Here is a 20370-nt window from a genome sequence, read left to right as displayed (position 1 = left end):
CTTTCCTCATCGACCGGCGCTCTCAAGCTTCGGACCCTATTCGAGTGTTTTGGGAGTCGCGTTCCAGCCTCACACCTCACGGGGCTGGTATCGACTTCCGAAGGGTGCCGGTCTCAGCGCAGGGGCGCCTCAGGCACGGCGCAAAGCTCGAACGGACGGCGGGGGCGGCCGGAGCCTCTCCCGGGGGTATCCGCGCCTGAGGAGGCGGAAGAGCCCCCCCGATGCGGCTGGCGTGAGCTGCTGACACCGCCCCTCCCGCTCTCGCCCGTACCGGCCCGGGCCACTGCCCCTGCCGCGGAGGCAGCGGCGGCGGCTCTCCTCTCCTCACCGGCGCTCCTCCAGTCGTCTTTCTGCTCTTGAGCCCGTCGGTGAGGCTCTCCTCGAGTCCCCTTTTCCCTCGTCCTCCCCTCCCGTCACCCCCTCCGACTCCACCCGAGCCCGGCACCTCAGCTGCCCCGGCCATGGCGTGCGGAGCCACTCTAAAAAGGACTCTGGATTTCGACCCGCTGCTGAGCCCAGCGTCCCCAAAGCGGAGACGATGTGCGCCATTGTCGGCGCCCACCTCGGCCGCCTGCTCCCCGTCGTCCGCGGCCGCGGCCACCGCCGCCTCCTTCTCGGCTGCCGCCGCCTCGCCGCAGAAGTATCTCCGAATGGAGCCGTCACCCTTCGGCGACGTTTCCTCCCGCCTCACCACAGGTGGGACTCGGCCCCGCGCCCGCGGGGGTGGGCGAGAGAACCGGGGTTCCGGGGCGCCGGATGCGGCCGCTGGGGTGGGGGTGCCGGACTGGTCCTCGTTGTTAGCAAAGTAGCTCCTCCAGCCTCGGAGACACAATAGAAATGTCTTGATGTGAAGGAGGCGGGGGTCGGGAGGTGGGGTGGGTAGGGGCTGTGCCTTGCCGGGTACTGTGGGGAAGAGGACGATCCTTTTCTTTGGGCCGAATGACTGGAATTGAGTGTTTCCGTAGTCTGGAGAGCCCCAGCGGAAGTGATCAGAGAGGGCGATATTATTCATAAATTTAGGCGAGAGAAGGGTCACATTTCACTCGAATATCGATGTCTGTCTCCTCGAATCGATTGGTTGCAGCTATTAACTCTGGGAGTGGGTGGTTTGAGGCAAGGCGGCAGCCCCTCCTCCAGTTCAGACATGGCTGATTTTAGTACCGAAGGGGGTGGGGGGGGTGTGGATGGATGTCACTGGGGCGAGATCTAGGCCTGTCATTAATCACCCACAAGAACGCCACTTTGGCTGAGTCAAGACCTGTTTCCCTAGCAGGGTCAACAACAAAGAAAATGCTCTTCCCTAGTCTTGTAATATGATCACACTATACGTCTGGACCTTGAGAAACTTGAACTTTTAACGAAAAGCAAATTCTGTTGAAAATTGGGGTTGAGCAGTTACTTTTAGTTGGAAGTGCTTTATTTCTGCCCAACAAAGTATTGGGAGAAAGCCTAGGCCTTGAGAATAATAAAGAAATTAACCCAAGATTCCAAGGGACTTCAGACTATTTTTGCTTTTCATCTTGAAACGTTTTCTAAAAGTGACTGGGGAAATGCCTTTTGGCTGCTTTGTATTGTATGTGTGTGTATGCCCAGCGTATACACTCTGAAAATCCATGTGTGCCCCTGGCACAGTCCTAGGATAGGCTTTTGTGGGCTGGTAGGATAAACCTGTTTCCTTTGTGTGTGAGGCTTTGGTAATAATATGACCTGTAGACAAAGCCTTTTCATAGCTTGATGTAGATGTTTTGTTATCGTTAGCTTAAAAAAAACAATCTGGGCAATATATACCACTCTGTAACTTCCATTTGGAGTTGACTTAGTTTAGTTTTGTGTCTTTTTCAGGTCAAATTTTTAAATATCCTTCCCCAAATATATGGGGCTACCTTTCTTTTCTGTTAAATATTTGATCTAACTTAAGGATATACTGTTACAAAATTGTAGCAAGTTTGTCGTTTTAGTAAAATGGTATCATTGAAAATTGAAATGATACCATGGAATCTGTACTTAACTAATTAGGACACTTAAAAATAGCTCCAGCTAACCAGCAATAAATTTCAGTCTACCCTGTGAATTAATACAGTGTTAGGTTTAGGAGTTAAAGTGTATCTCAATGCTAAAATAGATTTGAGCATATATGATAAACCTGTCAGGGGTTATAACGTTTGTCCTCACTTTAAAGTGAACTTACTCAGAAAGAATTGTAATCCTTTGCAAATTTGTTATTTTATTGATATATTTGTAGCATTGGCTAATGCATATGGCTTCACATTATTTCAAATTTCAGTTAAGTGGGTAGTAAAATAATTGTTTAAGCCTACTAATTCAAATTCACATTTTTGAAATTATTGCTGTGTCTGTTCTTCAAGGAGTTTTTGACATCTATTCTGGGAAGTTTGATATATTCTGAACTTTTAAAATCACTGTTACTGATTTTTATTGAATTTGTTAAAAGTTATTTAGCTATTATAACTAATTTGAATATTAACATAAAAAGTTGACTTGAGAAAAGAAGCTAAAATTGTTAAATGTTTTGAATTGTTTTAAAAGTTTTTAAAATTTCTTTTTTAAGCTAATCCTGAATGACATTTTTCATGTAATTTGGCATTGTGTTTACATGGCCACTTTTGGGCATGCTCCTGTATGGTTTTGTTATAATGTCATAATGGGAGCTGCAGTGTTGTGCAGGTTATCAAAGAACTTCCCAGTTTTCATGTCACCAAACTTGGGAATAATTTTTCCAGTCACCTAATTTTTAGATTTATGTTTTAACAGTGGTGATTCTTAAACTTTTCAAAAGTGAATACCTTTGTATCCTTTAGCTGAAATAAGTATCTAGGTTGTAAATGGAAAGTGACTTACCAAATTGAGATTGTTACCGTGGAAACTCTTTGTTTTCCTTTCATTTCTGGGAGTTCAAATGTAATTTAAACAATTTAGAACTAGAGTCCTGAAGTGAAATTTTTTTCAGAGCATGTATATAATTTATTATTTTGTCATTGTTCTCTGGATACTTATATAATGTCTTCTGATGTATAGATGAAGCCATGTTGTGGCTTTACTAGTAGTTTCAGGAACGTGGACATCTGTTTTAAACTCTAGTTTATTTTAGTCATCCCAGGAAGGTGATTCCAAAGTTTGACTTGATGCCTATTATTTGAATCAATATTTTTCAAGCTGTTGCAACTTCTTACCAGGAAAAAGGAAAGCGTTGGCAGATAAAGTTTTGTTGGGACACAGCCATGCCCATACTTTTTCTTTTTTCTTTTTTTTTAAGTGTTGTCTATTGCAGGCTACAACAACAGAGTTGAGTAGTTATGATAGAAACTGTATTTTCCCGAAGCTTAAATATTTACTGTCTGGTCTTTTACAGAAAAAGTTTGCTTATGCCTGGTCTGGGGTGTCAGCAGTTTATAGTACTCATAGATGTGGAAAAGAAAAAGTGAATGATGAGTGGAGGAGTGTGTGTGTCCGGGGAGGGGAAGCATTGACTGTGGTTGGGGAAATGAATGCCTCTAGCAGCTGTGTCAGCACTCATTCTGGTAAGATAGTTAAAAAGATTCAAAGGTTTCTATTCTCCATTTGTTTTCGAAACATCTCAGAATATTACCATTAGCCAAAAAATCATCATGACATTCCGAAAAACAGAATTATTTTAATAAAACCAAAATACCACGCAACATTACAAGAGATAGGCAGTTAAATCCAACACGTTTTTCATAATTGTGTAATGAGTGAGTGAGAGAATGAATGAATGGTGAATGTGGATCCACTTCTGTGAATGTCTTCCTGTTTGAGTTTGGTAGCCACTTTTGTACACATTGTTTGTGTCTTATTACCAGTGCCACTGTAGGAATTGGGTTTTGGATGAAGAGTTAAATTCCATTGTAGGAACTCATTGTATTTGCTGGAAACTTGCCATTAAAAATGGAAATTGCAGTTTGTGAACAGGAAAGGGTTTACAGGAACTTAGATTGTTCAATAGACATTGATGCATGCCTGCAAACAGAGACACCAGCTGGCGTAAATGAAGTATAAATGGTTCTAGGCAAACAAATGAGATTCTGTTGGAGAAGGCAGCATTTCACTTCAGATGTCATTTATATTGAGCCAGAAGTGTTCTTAATATTTTGTGGTTATTTAGACAGCTGTTAAGTTGCTTCTAGTTTCTCGGTGGATTTGGCAAATAAACTGTTTTTTAATGGTCTTTGTACTTGGGATGTTAAACCTGATATTTTATTTAGCGCTATGTATGTAGCTTCAGTTATTTTATGGTTCTATGAATTATGCATTTAAGAATCCTAAGCAGAATCCAGTTGTATTCATTATTGAGCTATTTTGTTTTGAAAGTAGAAAAATAAAGCCTAACTTGAGCACAGAAACACATTGAGTAAACATGGCTAGATCACAGAGAAGTTAGCCCTTCTTTAGGTATAGATGCTACTCGCTACCATTGTGGCAACAGAGACATAACATGAGATGTAAAGGAGAATAACAGGTGTCTTCAGTCCTTGAATGGCTTTATAGGGAAAAGAATATACTATGTGTTACTGAGTAGGTCTTTCCTAAGAGTTTATTTAAATAGACCCAGGAAGACACATTGATAGCAATGGTTTTTTGAAAGAATGAGACAGGAGATTCACTGGAAGGGCCTAGTTTTTCCATGTTTTCCCTATTTGAAAAGAAATTTGATAACTTTCAGAATAATAGCATGGGTTAAGTTTGGACCTCTTGGATAGTTGGTTCATGAACCTAGATAATGGTGTTGGGAGTGGGTCTTTTCAAGCACCTATAACTAAATAAACCAACTTATGGTCCCTACAGTCTTGGTGTTTGTACTTGTACTGTTGACTCACAATATGTTCTTTATGAATACTTGAAGCTATGGTTAATTTCTTGCTTTTGAGAAGACTACCTACTTTCAAAAAAGTAGGTAGGTGAAATACTTGTTCAAGCCTATATGAACCAGTCTGGCATCTGCAGAAGAGTTCTTCACAAATGAATTTAGTTGAAAGATTTATCTTTATTGCTGAGTGTAGGGAGTCTAGAACTCAGCTTACCAGTATTTCTCAACTTCTAAACACACCTGAGCAATGTGATCCATCAGCCGCAGTCTTGTAGCAAATAGATTGTTAACAGGAATGCCCCATGGATTTTGAGGAGGTAGGGTGGGTCATATGAATCTTTGTATAGTTTGAAAATAACTCCAAAGTTATTGTTATCTGCCATACCTTCTCTCTTAGTTATAATGCCTTATCACAAATAAAGCTTAAAAATGTTTATTATATTTGTGAATTAGTTAAGCCTTGGCATTTCCCAAAGTTCTTAGAGATGCTGCAGTTTTTAAAAAAACGTGATTTCAATTCTACCCTTCTCATCTGTGCCAATTTTTAAAGCTTTTTTTTGGTGACAATGTATGGTTTTTTAAACTGTGACTCAGACTAATGGGTAGCGTTAATGAATAATACAGCGATTAGTTTAAGACTTTGAACAATGCTTTTCCTAAGGCACTTGAAGTATATGTCTCAGTATTCCCTGGTCTTCCTGGGCAATGATGGTAAACATGGATTATGTGCATTATAAAATTTGAAATAGCCCCATTTACAAGGCTTTTACCATTTTCAGAGATTGGCTCATTTGAAGAGACATGTTTTTAAGGACTTTTAGGAGGCAGTATTTTATTTTAAGTTCTGATCTTTTATTTCTAAAAGAATTGAATTACTTTAATTTACAGCAAATTTCTCATGTGATAAGATGTTGCAGCTATATTGAGCAGGGAGATAATCCTTGAAGGTAAATTAAAATTCTACTATATGTCAAAATCGTTAGCTTTGATATTTATTTTGGGCCTTTTGATCAGAATTTTGCAGTGTGCCAGATTGTGTAGTCTTTCTTGCGATGACAGGCTTTTTTGGGGGGTGGTGGTAATGGTTTTTAACATTCCAGTACTAGAAAAACAGCTCATAATATACTTGTAGTTTGTCTTGGAGTATAACTTAATTTCTTCCTCCTTTTTTTAAAAACCGTAAGTCATAAGTTTTTGTCACAAGTGTCATAGGCCAGATCATCCTGAAATGTACTAGTGCTTTGCAACATTTTGATTTTATTAAAATTGTAATCTTTCTATTAATACAATTTTTGGATTTGACTTAATTTTTCATTTCTATGTCTATGCAAGTACCTGGTTTTTCTCAACATTATTAAAAAATCTAAATACTTACTCTAGAAGTCACTTTAGCTTTTCTGAACCTAATTTGAGTTCCAGATACTGTGCTGGTTAGGCAAAGACAGAAAGTCTCTCTAGAGACTGATAGAGTCGCCACTGCTAATACTTTTATTAGCTAGCTAAACTTGAATAAAAATACTATAATTTTTATGCTTTATCAATATACCTAATTTAATTCCGTGTGGACATTTATCCACATTAGCATTATTTTCACCTTTGGCAGCTTAAATACTGAGATTGGGTTACTGATTAAATTACACATTTACTACTTTTGAAACCTTCAAGAAAAAGATTCTTTTTAGGCGAGTGTTGAACTTTGTTTATCGGCTGTTTCTGAAATTGTCTCAGTCTATGATGTGTATTCTAACTTTAGTTACAATTCATTTTCATTAATGTTAATTCTTAGAAAACTCCCTCTAAAAATCAAACTAAGGGGAAAGGTGGGAGGGAGGAACCTGGGAGAGTTGATTTCCTTTCTTTTGTTTTGTTTTGTTTTTTTTTTTTTTTAACACGTATTGTGGCAATGATCTAGCAATTGAAGAATAGAATATAGAGTGGAATTTGAAAGATTGCAGAAAGCCAAGTTTTTAAACTTTACTGTTCCTTTTACTGTTTGCCTTTTAATTTTTACAGAGGATTGCCTTGTTCCTAATATTAAAATATAATTCTCTGGAAGAAAAACTTTTCTAAGTGGTATAATTAGTTTAAAGTATAGGAGGTTTTAGGTTGCTATGACAGAACAGGGGAACCCAATACTTACATGGCCCAACATGAAAATAGTACATTATCAGAGGCTGACATTGTAATCAGTCCTGCATGGCAAAGCTGATCTACCAGTTTAGTATACTTCCTTACTTTCAAAACACCAATAAAACATTCTGGTTAGATATAGGTGCCTATCCTATGTGGAGGCAATTGAGAGACTCTTGAAGCATCCCTTATGTAAATATCTGAATGTAACAAGAAGATTTCTTTTAATTATTCTGTTATAGCCAGTGATAATAGTTTCAAGTTTGTAGGTAGATGAAAATTATCCTCCGATTTGGTTTCTACCTTCTTACCAGTCATAGTTTGAAGTTACGGAGTATGAAATATCAATAACACATGGTAGTAATCCACCTGTTCTAAGTGGCATCCTGTTTTTTAAAAATTGGCTTTCCTTGTTGTGCTTTATTGTAACTTGAGGTACCTGTGGAATACTGGCTAGGTGTGTGTAGTACTATAATACAATACCTGAGAGGGGAGTAGATGTTAAGAGTTTAGGCCCTGAAATCAGGGTTGGCTTTGCCATAATCCAGCTGTGTGACCTTTCAGAAGACATTGAAGCAGAGCCTCATTTTCCTCCTCTATAAAATTATGCACATGGTGATAGTAGTATCGCCCTCCTAGGGTTGTTGTGATGATTGAGCTTTCCTGTCCCTGAGTACTGAAGACTGTCACAATAGGGCCACCTCAAATGTGATTTTTTACAAGCCTGTCAACTCAGTGAATAAATAATCTTGCCTTCTACTTCTCAGAAAAAATAGAAGCCATCAAATGGCAGCTTCTTAATTTTTCCCAGCACCAAACACTGCCAACATTTGTGCCTACTTGTTTCACTTACATTAATAGTATTGAGGAAGATTAAAATGAGGTAATTAAGCACTTCACACAGGGAGGGAAAGACCCCACTTCTCTCCAAAGGAGCATTATCCTCTTCACTATTTTTCTCTCTCAGCCAGACCTTTGCTTTTAGTTTTAAATATTGTCAAGCCTTGCATTATGAAGTAAATAAAACATCCTCATTTGCCTTCAGCAGACATCCAGATTTCTCAACTCACTCCTACTGTTGTATTTATGTGCCACTTGTCTAGTCACCAGTGACTTCCAGAGCACACAGTGAGTGAATCCTCATCTTGTTCACCTTTCTTATAGCACACTGAGAACCCACTTCATTTTTTTTTTTTTGAAATACCGTTTCCCCCTTCTGTAAGAACACGTTATTCACTGGCTGCTTTCCATCTTCATCTGACTATCAAACTTAAGAGTTCCTTAGTTCTAGGTTCACCTCCTATCTAGCTGAATAGCTCCCTGAGCAATCACATGCATGCTTCTGACTTCAGTACCCCCCACAGATGACTCAATTTATGTCTTTAGTTTAGACCACTCCTCTCAGTTTCGGGCCATGGGGAATTTGGACCTTTAATTGTCAGAGCTTCCCAGTAGCTCTCCCTCCAGCACAGTAGTCAGAATTTTTGTGAAATCTGTTGACTTAAATATTCACAACTAATTTACAAAATGTATGGGATAAACAAAAGATGTCTGTGGGCTCCCAATCAGTGCCTTCTGGTGTGAATGGTAGTCTTGATTGCTTTTTTAAAGCAGAAATAATAATAATTACATAACACGAATTTGGTGTTGGGAAAAATGAATATATATATATGTTATTGTCACGTAATGAGTCTTCTGAGGTAAATCAAATTTAAATTGATTTACAGACTGTACTCCAGCTAGGGAGGAGTATGTCTACCACAGAACTGCAGCCATGCAAGTGAGGGTGGGAAAATGAACTAATATTTTTGTACTTGTAATAATCTCTGCTGTTGCTGCTTTTCCTCCCCTCCATTTCCTGGTATGTCCAATAATAAATAAACCAAGCACTTTTCTTTTTAATTGCCATAGTAGAGGAGTTACTGTTTTAAGCAGGGCATAGAAACTTAAATGCCCATAGTTCCAGGCAAATAATATAAATGAGTGAAGTAAATTAGGTGGGAACCAATGAATTCCAACCTTGCTGCTGTCACCTGGAAACTTACTAAAAAATGCAGTCTGAGGCGCCATCTCTGTCTTCATTAAAAAAAAAAAAAATCCCCAGGTGATTGACATGTGAATTTGAAGTTTAAAAGCACTTGAGAACTTAGACCTAAAAGGTAGCAGCCACCCTTAGCTAATTTTACCATATTCAGTCCCCACCCCCAACAGCCGAAAAAATATCTTACTTTTAATGTAAAATCACCCAACTTTTAAATGTTGGCCACAAATTCACACTTGTTTGTAAAAATAGTGTTCAAGCCAAACATGTTGTTAGCCTGTGAATCATCAGTATGCTGTTGGTGGGGTGGTGGGGGTGGGGGTGGTGGTAGGGGTGGGGGTGGTGGGATAGGTGGTATAGGTATATGTTTTGTGTATCCTAATAAATAAGTTGCTATAGAAAACAGGCTTGTTCTTCAGCTTGATTGAAATGCCCTAGAGTCCTTCTCAGGGAGTCTGCTCTCTGTCCTTACAAACCTTACCTTGCCTTCATGGCCATGGCTAATTGGAATTTAACCATGAAGTCCAAGGCTGGACTTCTTGCCTTGTCACCAAATGTCTTCTGTAACATGCATGTTTTGGGTTTTGGGTGGTTCAGTTTCCCCCTTCTTCTTCCCCATTGATTGCTTTTTTGGTTCTTACTATTCTGTATTTTCCTAGCTTGTAAGCAATTTGAGGAGATGCTTACAGATAGTATAAAGCTAAACAGCAAAATCAACGGTGTTAACATATCCCTTTAGAATCTAGTGTAATATAAAATAGAGGTATGAAACTTCTTGGATGTCAAGGAGGAGACACCTGCTGATTGAGTGTTGTTAGACTCTGCATTAGTGACTCCCATGGTGCAGCTAGTTTGTAAAATTTATACTTAGACGCAGGATTTTAACAAATTGAGTCATTTATTTCAAATATTAGGTTGGTGCAAAAGTAATTGCGGTTTTTGCAATTATTTTAAACAGCAATTACTTTTGCACCAACCTAATAATCATTGGTTATTATAGTACCAGTGAAATAATAGAATTTGACCTATAGTGATTATAGTGTTTCTTCTTCTTGTAGGAGATAAATAAATACTTAAACAGTAAAATACTATATAATGTAAATTTAGAATCTAAACCAGTTGCTTTTGAAGTACTGTAGATAATACCCTAATGTTTATATAATTGTGCCCAGCTATATTATGCTTATTAGGATTCATGTTAATTCAAGTAGAAGGTAAAACTAGATATAAGTTCATAGTCGTGTTAGTTTGGTTTCAGGTCCCTTGTAGTAGCAGTAATGTTAAAGCACATTCTTTTTACTTAGTTCATGGCTAGATAGCAACATTGTCCTGAAGGTTCCTTCAAGGAGAACATAAGAACTGTTAGTTTCTGAACAGATGATTATGGGAAAATAGTCGATTTACAGAGATTGGTCTCCATAGCAACTCTTAATTGTGTATTTTAATTTATAAAGTAGCCATGGAAATGTCAAGTATGTAGTTCAGAGCTCTAGATTTGGTCTTACTTGGAACATTTTGTTAGTTTTAGGTCTTAATGGCTACTGCAGGTTTTTTCTACTTGTGTGCATGTTTTCCATTTCATTTGTGTTCCTGCCTAGAACTGACAGACTTTGAAGATTTATTTTAACCCCATTGTTTATCTGTTGAAATGAACTTTCATTTTGTTTTTTCAAAATGATATGCTATAGAAAACTTAGCATTTAAGGTGGAAAAAAGGGGTCTTACACTACATCTAAACTTAAAACTGTTAATGAAACTTGATGTTTGGCCTACTAATGACATCAGTAGGAAAACAGTAAGTCTATACAGGGCTGGGCCAAAAGTTTAGTGTCACATATCACAGATTTTTAGACATTTTATGGACTCTAGAAAGAAAGATACTTAGTGCCTCGCCTCTCCCAATTTTGTGGTTCCCTTTGAACATATTTTTAGTTTCTTCTAAATCCATATTCCTCCTTTTGCTCTCAGTCCCATCTTAATGCTGTTTTTTTTTACCTTCATCAACTCAGTTATGTTTTTATCCTATCAGCTGCTTTTTCCTGTTTATATTGTTGATCTTACTCATTGTATCCAGGCTTTCTAAGTAATCGTTGGCAACTAAGAAGAGTAAAACAGTTTGGAAGTAGATTTAATATTGTGTCAAGCCAGGCCTTTTCTTTTCACATTTACCTAGATTTTTGGTTGTTTTGTTTTTTTAATATCCCAAAGGAGTAAGTGCTGCCTCATTGATAATCTGCCTACCTGTTAAAAGAGAAGAGTTTTATTCACAATCTCAATGGCATTTACTATATTTGGGAATGAAAATGCATTAGTCATAGAACTTGCTGGTAATGATTGTCACTTAGCATAGTACAGTGGAAAAGTCTTGGCAGTATTCTGTGGTAAAAGAGTGATGTAGTTTTTAGGATTTTGAAAAGGGATATACAACCATTTGTGGTGTAGATTATCATGAGGATAATCATAAAGATTATCATAACCACATTTTGCTGCAAATGTGGGTCTGTGCTTTGTAAGTATGAAGGCTGCATGATTAAAACTGAAATGTGCAACTGATCATATAAATGAAGCTTTGACTTTTTCTTTAATGTCCATAACTTGTGTAGGTAACACAATGTCAGATGTTCCATATACTGGGAATAAAATGTCATTTGTTAGTTTGATAAGAGATGGCTTAAGTGTTTTAAGACTAACTTTATAGATGGATGGAAGGCCTTTAGCTGGTATGGAAACAGCTTAAGTCAGGCAAGTATCTAGGTTGAGCTTAAAATGTGAGTTATGGTATTGAATTGAATCTTGGGAAATTTCTTGAGTTACAGCTTCAAAACTGCTTATACCTCAGCACTGAGATAAATTGAGCTTGAGGCTTCCAGTTAGCTGTTTGCTACTTGTGCTGCTGAGATCTTGGTCAAGTTGAATTGGACCAGTCACTGCATGACAGTGTTGATCATGTATCTCCAGTATTAGAGCATTTGAGGGCACAGTGAGGCTTAGATGACATAGTTGCATCATATTCGATGTAAAAAGCAGTGCAGGCAATAGCACGCGAAATTCTTCAGCTCTAACTGAGAATACCAAGTGTTGGCAAAGATGTGGAGCAGCTGGAACATTCATTGCTGGTGGGAATGCAAACTGGTATAATTACTCTGGAAAGTGGTTTGGCAATTTAGAGTAAAGCCATGCATTTACCATATTATCAGGCTGTCCAGTTCTACTCATAGGTATTTACCCAAGAGAATTGAAAATTTGGCCACCCATAGACTTGTACTTGAATATTCATAATAGCCCCAAATTGGAAACAATCCATTAAAGGAGAATGGATAAGTTCATGAGTATTCCACACATAATGGAATACTCATTAATAAAAATGAATGACTGATTCATGCAATAATATGTATGAATCTCAAGCATTTTGCTGAGTGAAAGAAATCAGACACAAAAGTCTACACTCTTTATGATTCCATTTATGTGAAATTTTAGAAGAGGCAAAACTATAGTGACAATAGATGAGTAGTGGTGGCAGTGGTGAATAGGAGCATGAGAGAACTTTTTAGGGTAATAAAGTTCTTTATTATGGCTGTGGTGGTTCCAAGACTATGTTTGCACTTGTCAGAACTCATCGAAGTATACATTTAAATTGGTGGATTCATTTGTAAATTACGTCTTAAAATTCCTTAGCTTGTTGTGATGCCTCTTATTGTATGGTTTATAAAGCTAAATTTTTAAAAATTTAATCAATGGTAGGCTAGGTATTTTTTGCAACTATTAAAAGAACACATTAAATTTGTTACAACTATTCTTTTGGTACATCTTAGTTGTGCTTTGGTTGATTTTGTGAAGCAAAAGGAAAACTAACCGGAGAACAGCTGTGTGGTGATGAAAGAATCAAGTCATACAGAAGCTGCTACAGTCAGCTTACTCTGCTAGTACATTTGAAGCTTCTGGTTGTGAATAAACTTTAGGATGCTTTGAATGATCAGGGTGATGGTAGCTTGGAGCAGAAAGTGATGAATGAAGATTGCTGTCTGTCAGAGATCAAACCATCATTACTTTGAAACCTTTTAGAATATTGCTACTGAAAGAGTTCTTTTATTAAAAAATAAGAATATGTGAGCTTGCCCTGGTTGGTATGGGATGTTGCACTAGTTTTATTGGACACCTCTGTGAACCTTAGGAAACCTATTTCTATCAAGGAGCTTAACTGTTCGATAGACAGCCATTTTATTTCACACCAGTAACTTTGTTTCTAAATTACAAACTATTTCAAATGAATAGAAAGATACTGCAAATAACTATTTTTTTTAAAAGATTTTATTGGGGAAGGGGAACCGGACTTTATTGGGGAACAGTGTGTACTTCCAGGACTTTTTTCCAAGTCAAGTTGTTGTCCTTTCAATCTTAGTTGTGGAGGGTGCCGTTCAGCTTCAAGTTGTTGTCTTTTCAGTCTTAGTTGTGGAGGGCGCAGCTCAGCTCCAGGTCCAGTTGCAGTTGCTAGTTGCAGGGGGCGCAGCCCATCATCCCTTGCGGGAGTCGAACTGGCAACCTTGTGGTTGAGAGGACGCACTCCAACCAACTGAACCATTCGGGAGCTCAGGCAGCTCAGCTCAAGGTGCCGTGTTCAATCTTAGTTGCAGGTGGCGCTGCCCACCATCCCTTGTGGGACTCAAGGAATTGAACCCGCAACCTTGTGGTTGAGAGCCCACTGGCCCATGTGGGAATCGAACCTGCAGCCTTCGGAGTTAGGAGCTCTAGGAGGTCTAACCGCCTGAGCCACCAGGCCGGCCCTGAAAATAACTTTAAACAAATGTGTTAACATTCTGAAAAATATTAACTATAGCTAAAGCATCCCTCACAAAACCAACCTGAAAGTTAATCATTCCAATGTGTGATTTTTGTGCTTAAGATGCACACTCATGTATATGTAAACAGGCTTGTTTACACATAGTATTTACATAAATGGAATCATAAATGGGTGTATCTTTTGCCATTTTTCTTCCCCTTTTTTTTTTCCAGTTAAAGTAACGAAATGGCATAAGTCAAAATGTTTAAGGGACTGATTGATGACGTCCCCTTAGAGTCTCTGTGTCTCAAAAGCCCTAAAGTTCTTCTTGCTAGGGAAACAATATAAAGAGAGAAAAGAGACATGAGAAATAAATATATACCTAAGAAAACCACCAGTATTAATTTTTAAAAAAAGATTGTTCTCACATAAATCTTTAGCCTTCAATTGAGTTTTTTTAGTTCGTTTTTAAATTAATGCATCATTGTAGAATTGTTAAAATTACACTCCATTATATTTATGAATCATTTTATTGCCTGTTGCCACCATAACTTTAAATTTTTGTTAAACTTTGGATTGGGATTGTTAACTTCTTAGGATGTACAGTCAGTCCTCACTTCATGTCACCGATAGTTTCTACAACATTACACAAAATAATGTATAATGAAACCAGTTTCACCATAGGCTAATTGGTATAAACAAGAGTTTAAGTTCCTGAAGCATCTCATCACTGTTACAAGGAACCTCAGGGAGGGATTTCCTGGAGAAGCTAAATGGTAACTGGTTTGAATTAGAAATCTTTCTAAAATGAATCACACTGGCCTAAAGGATATGCTGGATAATAATTTCACCCAATTCCATGATTGTGGTTGAAGATAATGGATCTGTAGTGTAGTGGTTCTTCCTGAGTACCTGTAATATAGCAACCACTTTACATGGGTTTTTGCCCCCAAGATTCCGAACAAAACTTTACTGTTAATGCTGTAATATTCATAGGTTCTGTTTATCTTAATATTAATGGTTATGACCATTTAATGTATAATTTTTTAGTTCCCATCTATTCTGTCATTTTGTTGACCTGCAGTCACTTTTCACTGGCATGTGCTTGTATATACATAGCCCTTCCCACTTCTAATTATTAGGTTGGTGCAAAAGTAATTGTGGTTTAAAAGGTTAACATGCAAAAACCGCAGTTACTTTTGCACCACCCTAATATTTATAGTCTAGAAAAAGCCTGTTAGTTCAATAGTTCTATATGTGGTGAATAAATGACCTTTGAGTTGGTGACTGTTAAGAACCTGAGTAAGTTGTATGTTTTAGTTCACAGACTCCCCTTACCTTTACATGGGGTGAAAAAACTTATTTTTTTGCTAATCAGCGCTCAAAAAGAATGGTATTGTGGAATAGCTGAATCTCAGGTGGTGTGTATGTGCTGTTTCTAAATGAGTGCCCCCTATTAATGCTGAAATTTATCCCTCCCAGAACATCAGTTTTCTGGATATTATTTGAAGAGAGTATTTTCGGTAGATTGGTTCTACTAAATAATTGTTGGAAACCCCACCTTTTTTTTTGTTTAAACTTGAAAGTTTTTATCTTGCCAAATTTTAACTTTTTTCTTAGAACAAATTCTGTACAACATAAAACAAGAGTATAAACGCATGCAGAAGAGAAGACATTTAGAAGCTAGTTTCCAACAGACGGATCCATGTTGTACTTCTGACGCACAGCCACATGCATTTCTCCTCAGTGGACCAGCTTCACCAGGTAATAATAAACCAAGTGAAAGGAAATGTTATTTAGTATGGGAACAGGTAACGCTTTAGTCAGTCAAGCTCCTATTTCTCCGCTTGAGTTTTTTTTTTTAAAACACTTACACAAATAATGCCTGATCTCTTAAAAATATGGTACAAAATAATCGCTGTCTGGATTCTCACTACCCACAGACAACCACGTGTATCTAAAATCTCCTAAGTGGACTTTCCTTAAGTGCTATGATATGCAGCCTCCATTAAAAAAAAAAAATAACAGTATACCGTGTGCTTGTCTGTTAGGTATACATGTACCTTGCCATAGCTGAATACTATGCCATTTTATGGATTTCCAATAATTAACCATTAGAGTCACACTATTTACAAAAATGTCCCTGTGCATATACCCTCACGCACTTGTCCTGTTAGGATTCCTAAAAATGGATTCTTTGAGAGTATGTTGTTTTTACCTACCTTTTGTGGGAGGGAGTAGTTTGCAAATACACTTTTAAAAAATGGGCAGGAAAGTGAGGGCTATTTGAACTAAAGGGGAAGTAAAGTTTCTTGCTGAAAAAGAGCCATCAGAAGTGCTCTTACCTTTAGTAAAGTTCTCAGCAAAACAGTTTGTTTTGTGACAGTAGTTGCCCACAGGGATAGGAAAACTTGCCAGAATGAAAAACAAACAAACAAACAAACATTCAAAGGCTATAAAACAGTGAAATAAAGTTAGATTAGGAGACATGAACTTGTTCAAAACTAAATTCTACAGTATTCCTGCCAATTTGGGAGGCCAGGTATACCATATTCGCCATGTATAATGTGCTCCTTTGTATAATGGGCACCCACGTTTCTGGCCCAAACTTTCAGGAAAGAAATCTTTCATTTTATCTTTTAATTCAAATTTTTATTTGTTTACATTTAGGTACTTCTTTTTTGCACTATAAAGGAATTTTAGCATTTATTTTTTAACATACTGTGGTACAGGAAATTTTATATAACAAATTACAAAACACAAGAACAGTCCAAGAAATTTTATGTACCTGTAACAAATTTACGATATTTACACATCGTAGCAGGCCAAGAACTCTTCGTAATTACAAACAGTCATAAGTTCAACAAAACCGATCATATTCTAGGGTATTATTTTGCATACAGGTATTATTACTGATTCTGGAGTTATACTTTTAACTCATAAGCATAAATAAAAGAATTAAAAACATTTATATAGATACGGAATTAGTACTACCCACATACAATGTGCATCCTTATTTTTCCCTCACAAATTTAGGCAAAAAAGTACATATTATACACAGCAAAATACAGTAAGTGGGTGAAATGTGGTAAGGGGAGGTAAAGGTAGACTAGACTATATCAGCAAGAAATGAAGATCATTATCCATTAGTCAGTTTATTTCTTAGAAGATCAATCAACTGGTAGCCTCAATGAAGCTGGTAATTTGAAAGTAAATAAAGATAGCCTTAGTAGTAGTCATGGACTACTTTGGCTGGCAATACAGCTCTGGTATACTCTATTCTTGTGATAATCACAGCTCTAACAAGCATAGTTAGTTAACTGGTCCCAGCCACGCAGGTTATAAAGAGCAGGTGAAAAGACTAATTAGGGCTACACCAGAGACAGATACACAAAGCAGGACAAACAGTTGCTAGCAAATCCATGTATTTGTACGTGCATAAAATGTGTGCGGCAATGGCTGTCATAATGGATGGCTATCCTAATCCTGAGTTCTCAAAAAGATTAATTTCGGGTATTTCAAGAAAGGAAGAATGTTTTTGGGAAATCGATTGCCTTAAGTAGTACTTTAAGAAGAATGCATTCTAAAGAAATCTTTTATATTTAGTATCATCTGATAATGCCAAGTGGCTGTTAGATTAATAATCTCTGGACTCTGAAGGACTCTAAAACCGCAAAATACTGAGTATTACAGGATATATTCTCAGTATTTATTTTTACAAAGTGGTCTCCTGACTAGTATCTTTAAGTTTGTTTGTATTTTGTAGTTTTCTCCACTCCCTTTCAGACTTTTTCCTTTATATTTGATTGTATACATCTTGCTATGTTTTTCCAGTCACAAGCAAAAGATCCAAATGAGACCTCCTGTGTTCAACACTTGCTATGATAGCTCTAAATCAGGTGCTTCTTGTTGCTGTTCATGTTACACAGGGACTTCCTCTGAAACATCCTCACCATTAAAAAAAGAGCAGCCCTTATTCACCCTACGGCAGGTTGGGATGATCTGTGAACGCTTGTTGAAAGAACGTGAAGAGAAAGTTCGAGAAGAGTATGAAGAAATACTGAACACAAAACTTGCAGGTATGAGATTCTCTCTAGTCCCCCAGAAACTCACCGTGAGAAATACCTTATTTCCCATGCATACTTCATGTCATTTAAATTACTTTCTGTACACTGGTACAGTATTTTTCCAAGAACTAGAGAATTTCAGTTCACGAAAGGAAATGAACATTTATGTAGCTCACTCATGGACCTCTTTAGTGACCTCAAGACAGTATTTATTAGCCACGTAGATCAGCAGCAGTATTATTAGTGAACTAGATTTTTCTTTTGATGTCTCTGTGCTAAAAACTTGACTTTGACTGTTTACCTCAGTTTGGTTGGATATTTGGATTTTGTGTTTCATAACTTTGCCATAAGTCTAGAAACTTGAAATAACCTAACTGGCGTGGTGTATATCACTTTAGAGTATCAAGTCTTATTTCAAAAAAATTTTTTAGTAAAATTTGTTAACTTAATTGCAGTAAATAAAATTTGTTATGTATGGCAACCTAATCAGATTTCCCGTCCAGATTTTTATGGCACAGATTTTGATATCAATATTGTATAAGTTGTTTGATTCTTAAGAGTTAAATCAAAGTGCTAATATAAAAAAGTGCTTGTTTAGTTATATAACATCTTCTGTGGCATCTGATTACGTTTTAGGTGTTATGTTTTTGGGTGTGTCATTTTTTTAGCTTTTGGTCTTATGTCCTCTCATTGCAATAAATTGCTGTTCATAGATAGACCACTTATAATAAACTTTCAGAGTATTAGAAAGATACCTTTTTCCCCCCCAAGCCTTTTATTTTCAATAGGTTAAGAAATAATCCCCATGGAGCCTATGAGGTGGTGTGATTTGGACTAAAATGTTGGTTTCCATTTGATACACTATTATTGTTGATGTTTTGTGTGTGATAAGTGCCAGCTTAGAATTGTTTCACTATACATATTGTATTTTTCAGAGCTTATCTCTATTTTATTAGAGAGGGCATTTTGCAAGTCATGTAATTGACATGTAACTTTTATTTCTAGAACAATATGATGCATTTGTGAAGTTTACACATGATCAAATAATGCGACGATATGGAGAACAGCCTGCTAGTTGTAAGTATTGCATATATGAACTGAAAACAAGACAATCTTTTAAGGAGAAGGCATTTACTATAATATATAATTATTTCATACCCAAGAAGAAAATTACACGAGGAAATAGGCAGCAAAGTTTACTAAGGCTTATTTTTGGTTACTTAAATACCTAGGGCAGTATTAGGGATAAAGATCTGGTATGTGTTTGAATTTTGAACTGGACTTTGCACTAATTTTCCTTTTCTCCCCCTTTAGATGTTTCATGAATCACATTTTCTGCATTTGTGGGCTGCCTTGTTCCTTGTTGAGTTGTTGCAAGAGGTCCCAATTATGACATGCAGCAATGCCAACACCCCCCTGTGAATACAGGTTATTTCAAGCTTTTGTCAGTGGCAACCACTCTTAGGCAGCAACTGGTTTTGGAAATTTCCCTGATGTCAGTACAACCTGGATGTGGACCTTTGCTACCTGTATTAATACCAGTGGCCTCATTTGCTGTATCATTACAATTTGGCTTCTTATATTAATATGTTTGAAAAGGATTAAAGCTGGTATTCTAAGAACATGCCCTTCACTGGTTGTGTAAATAAAACTGTAGAATGACACTTCAGATGAAGTTAGTGTGATTTTAATTGTGCACTACAACCAAGATGTAACCAGTTATTAATAATTTAGAATGTAATCCCAGGACATTATCAAGCAAATAGCCTACAATGCTTCCTGTGAAATAGTGGAGGGCATTTCTGTATTCCAGGACTTCTTGGGGTTTCAGAATGGGTTTATATGATTTTTCTCTCTCTCTCTTCTCTCCCTTCTCTCCCCCTTTCTCTCCCCTTCTCTCTCTCTCTTTCTCTGTAGTTTTTATTTATTCTATCAGTCTTTTTAACAAATGTTTATTGCTGCATTTTCCCCGTGTATCATTGTTTTACTGCCCTTGTAGTACTGGAATTTAGTTGGAAGAATAAAACATTTACTTCTAACCTGCTTGTTTTTTAATATACAGATGGGTAGTATTTGAATAAAGCCAGTGTTTTAAATGTGAGCATTTTCTAGTAATCAATGAAGTTAATTTTCTAATAAGGTTTAAAAATCAATCTTTTCATTTACCGAATCTAAGGAAAGTGCTATTTTCAAAACCTGAGTCTGATTCCAAATTGCTTCTCTTTTGACTGCATAATACAATGTTATATAACTGATCAGTTTTAACAGCTGTGGAATTTTTACCTCAAATATCAGTAGAATCCAAGTTTTCTTTTTAAGGACAATAGATACATGAAAGCACATTTAACTCTCTTTCAATACATGCTTTTCAAACATAGCTTTCCTATAATGAAGTGAGCACAAATGCTTCAATGAATTCTTTTGTTGTGTTCTAGTAGTATATTTCCACTGAGTAAACCAATCATAAATATACTGGGATATATATATATATATATATATGGGATATATATAT

General features: G+C 37.1%; 1 protein-coding gene across 1 annotated transcript; it reads left to right on the top strand.

Annotated features, from left to right (window-relative positions):
- Positions 1-432: 432 nt before the first annotated feature.
- AKIRIN2 (akirin 2) lies at positions 433-20128 on the top strand. Its single transcript, XM_033102819.1, has 5 exons — positions 433-696; positions 15412-15555; positions 17721-17870; positions 18864-18935; positions 19173-20128. Exons 1-5 carry the CDS (start codon positions 462-464, stop codon positions 19181-19183), a joined length of 612 nt encoding a protein of 203 aa, XP_032958710.1. The 5' UTR covers positions 433-461; the 3' UTR covers positions 19184-20128.
- The last annotated feature ends 242 nt before the right edge of the window (positions 20129-20370 follow it).

Source organism: Rhinolophus ferrumequinum, chromosome 3, assembly GCF_004115265.2.
Source record: "Rhinolophus ferrumequinum isolate MPI-CBG mRhiFer1 chromosome 3, mRhiFer1_v1.p, whole genome shotgun sequence".
Lineage (NCBI taxonomy): Eukaryota > Metazoa > Chordata > Mammalia > Chiroptera > Rhinolophidae > Rhinolophus > Rhinolophus ferrumequinum.
The sequence above is the reverse complement of the archived record's forward strand: the minus strand, read 5'-3'. Positions and strand labels throughout refer to the sequence as shown.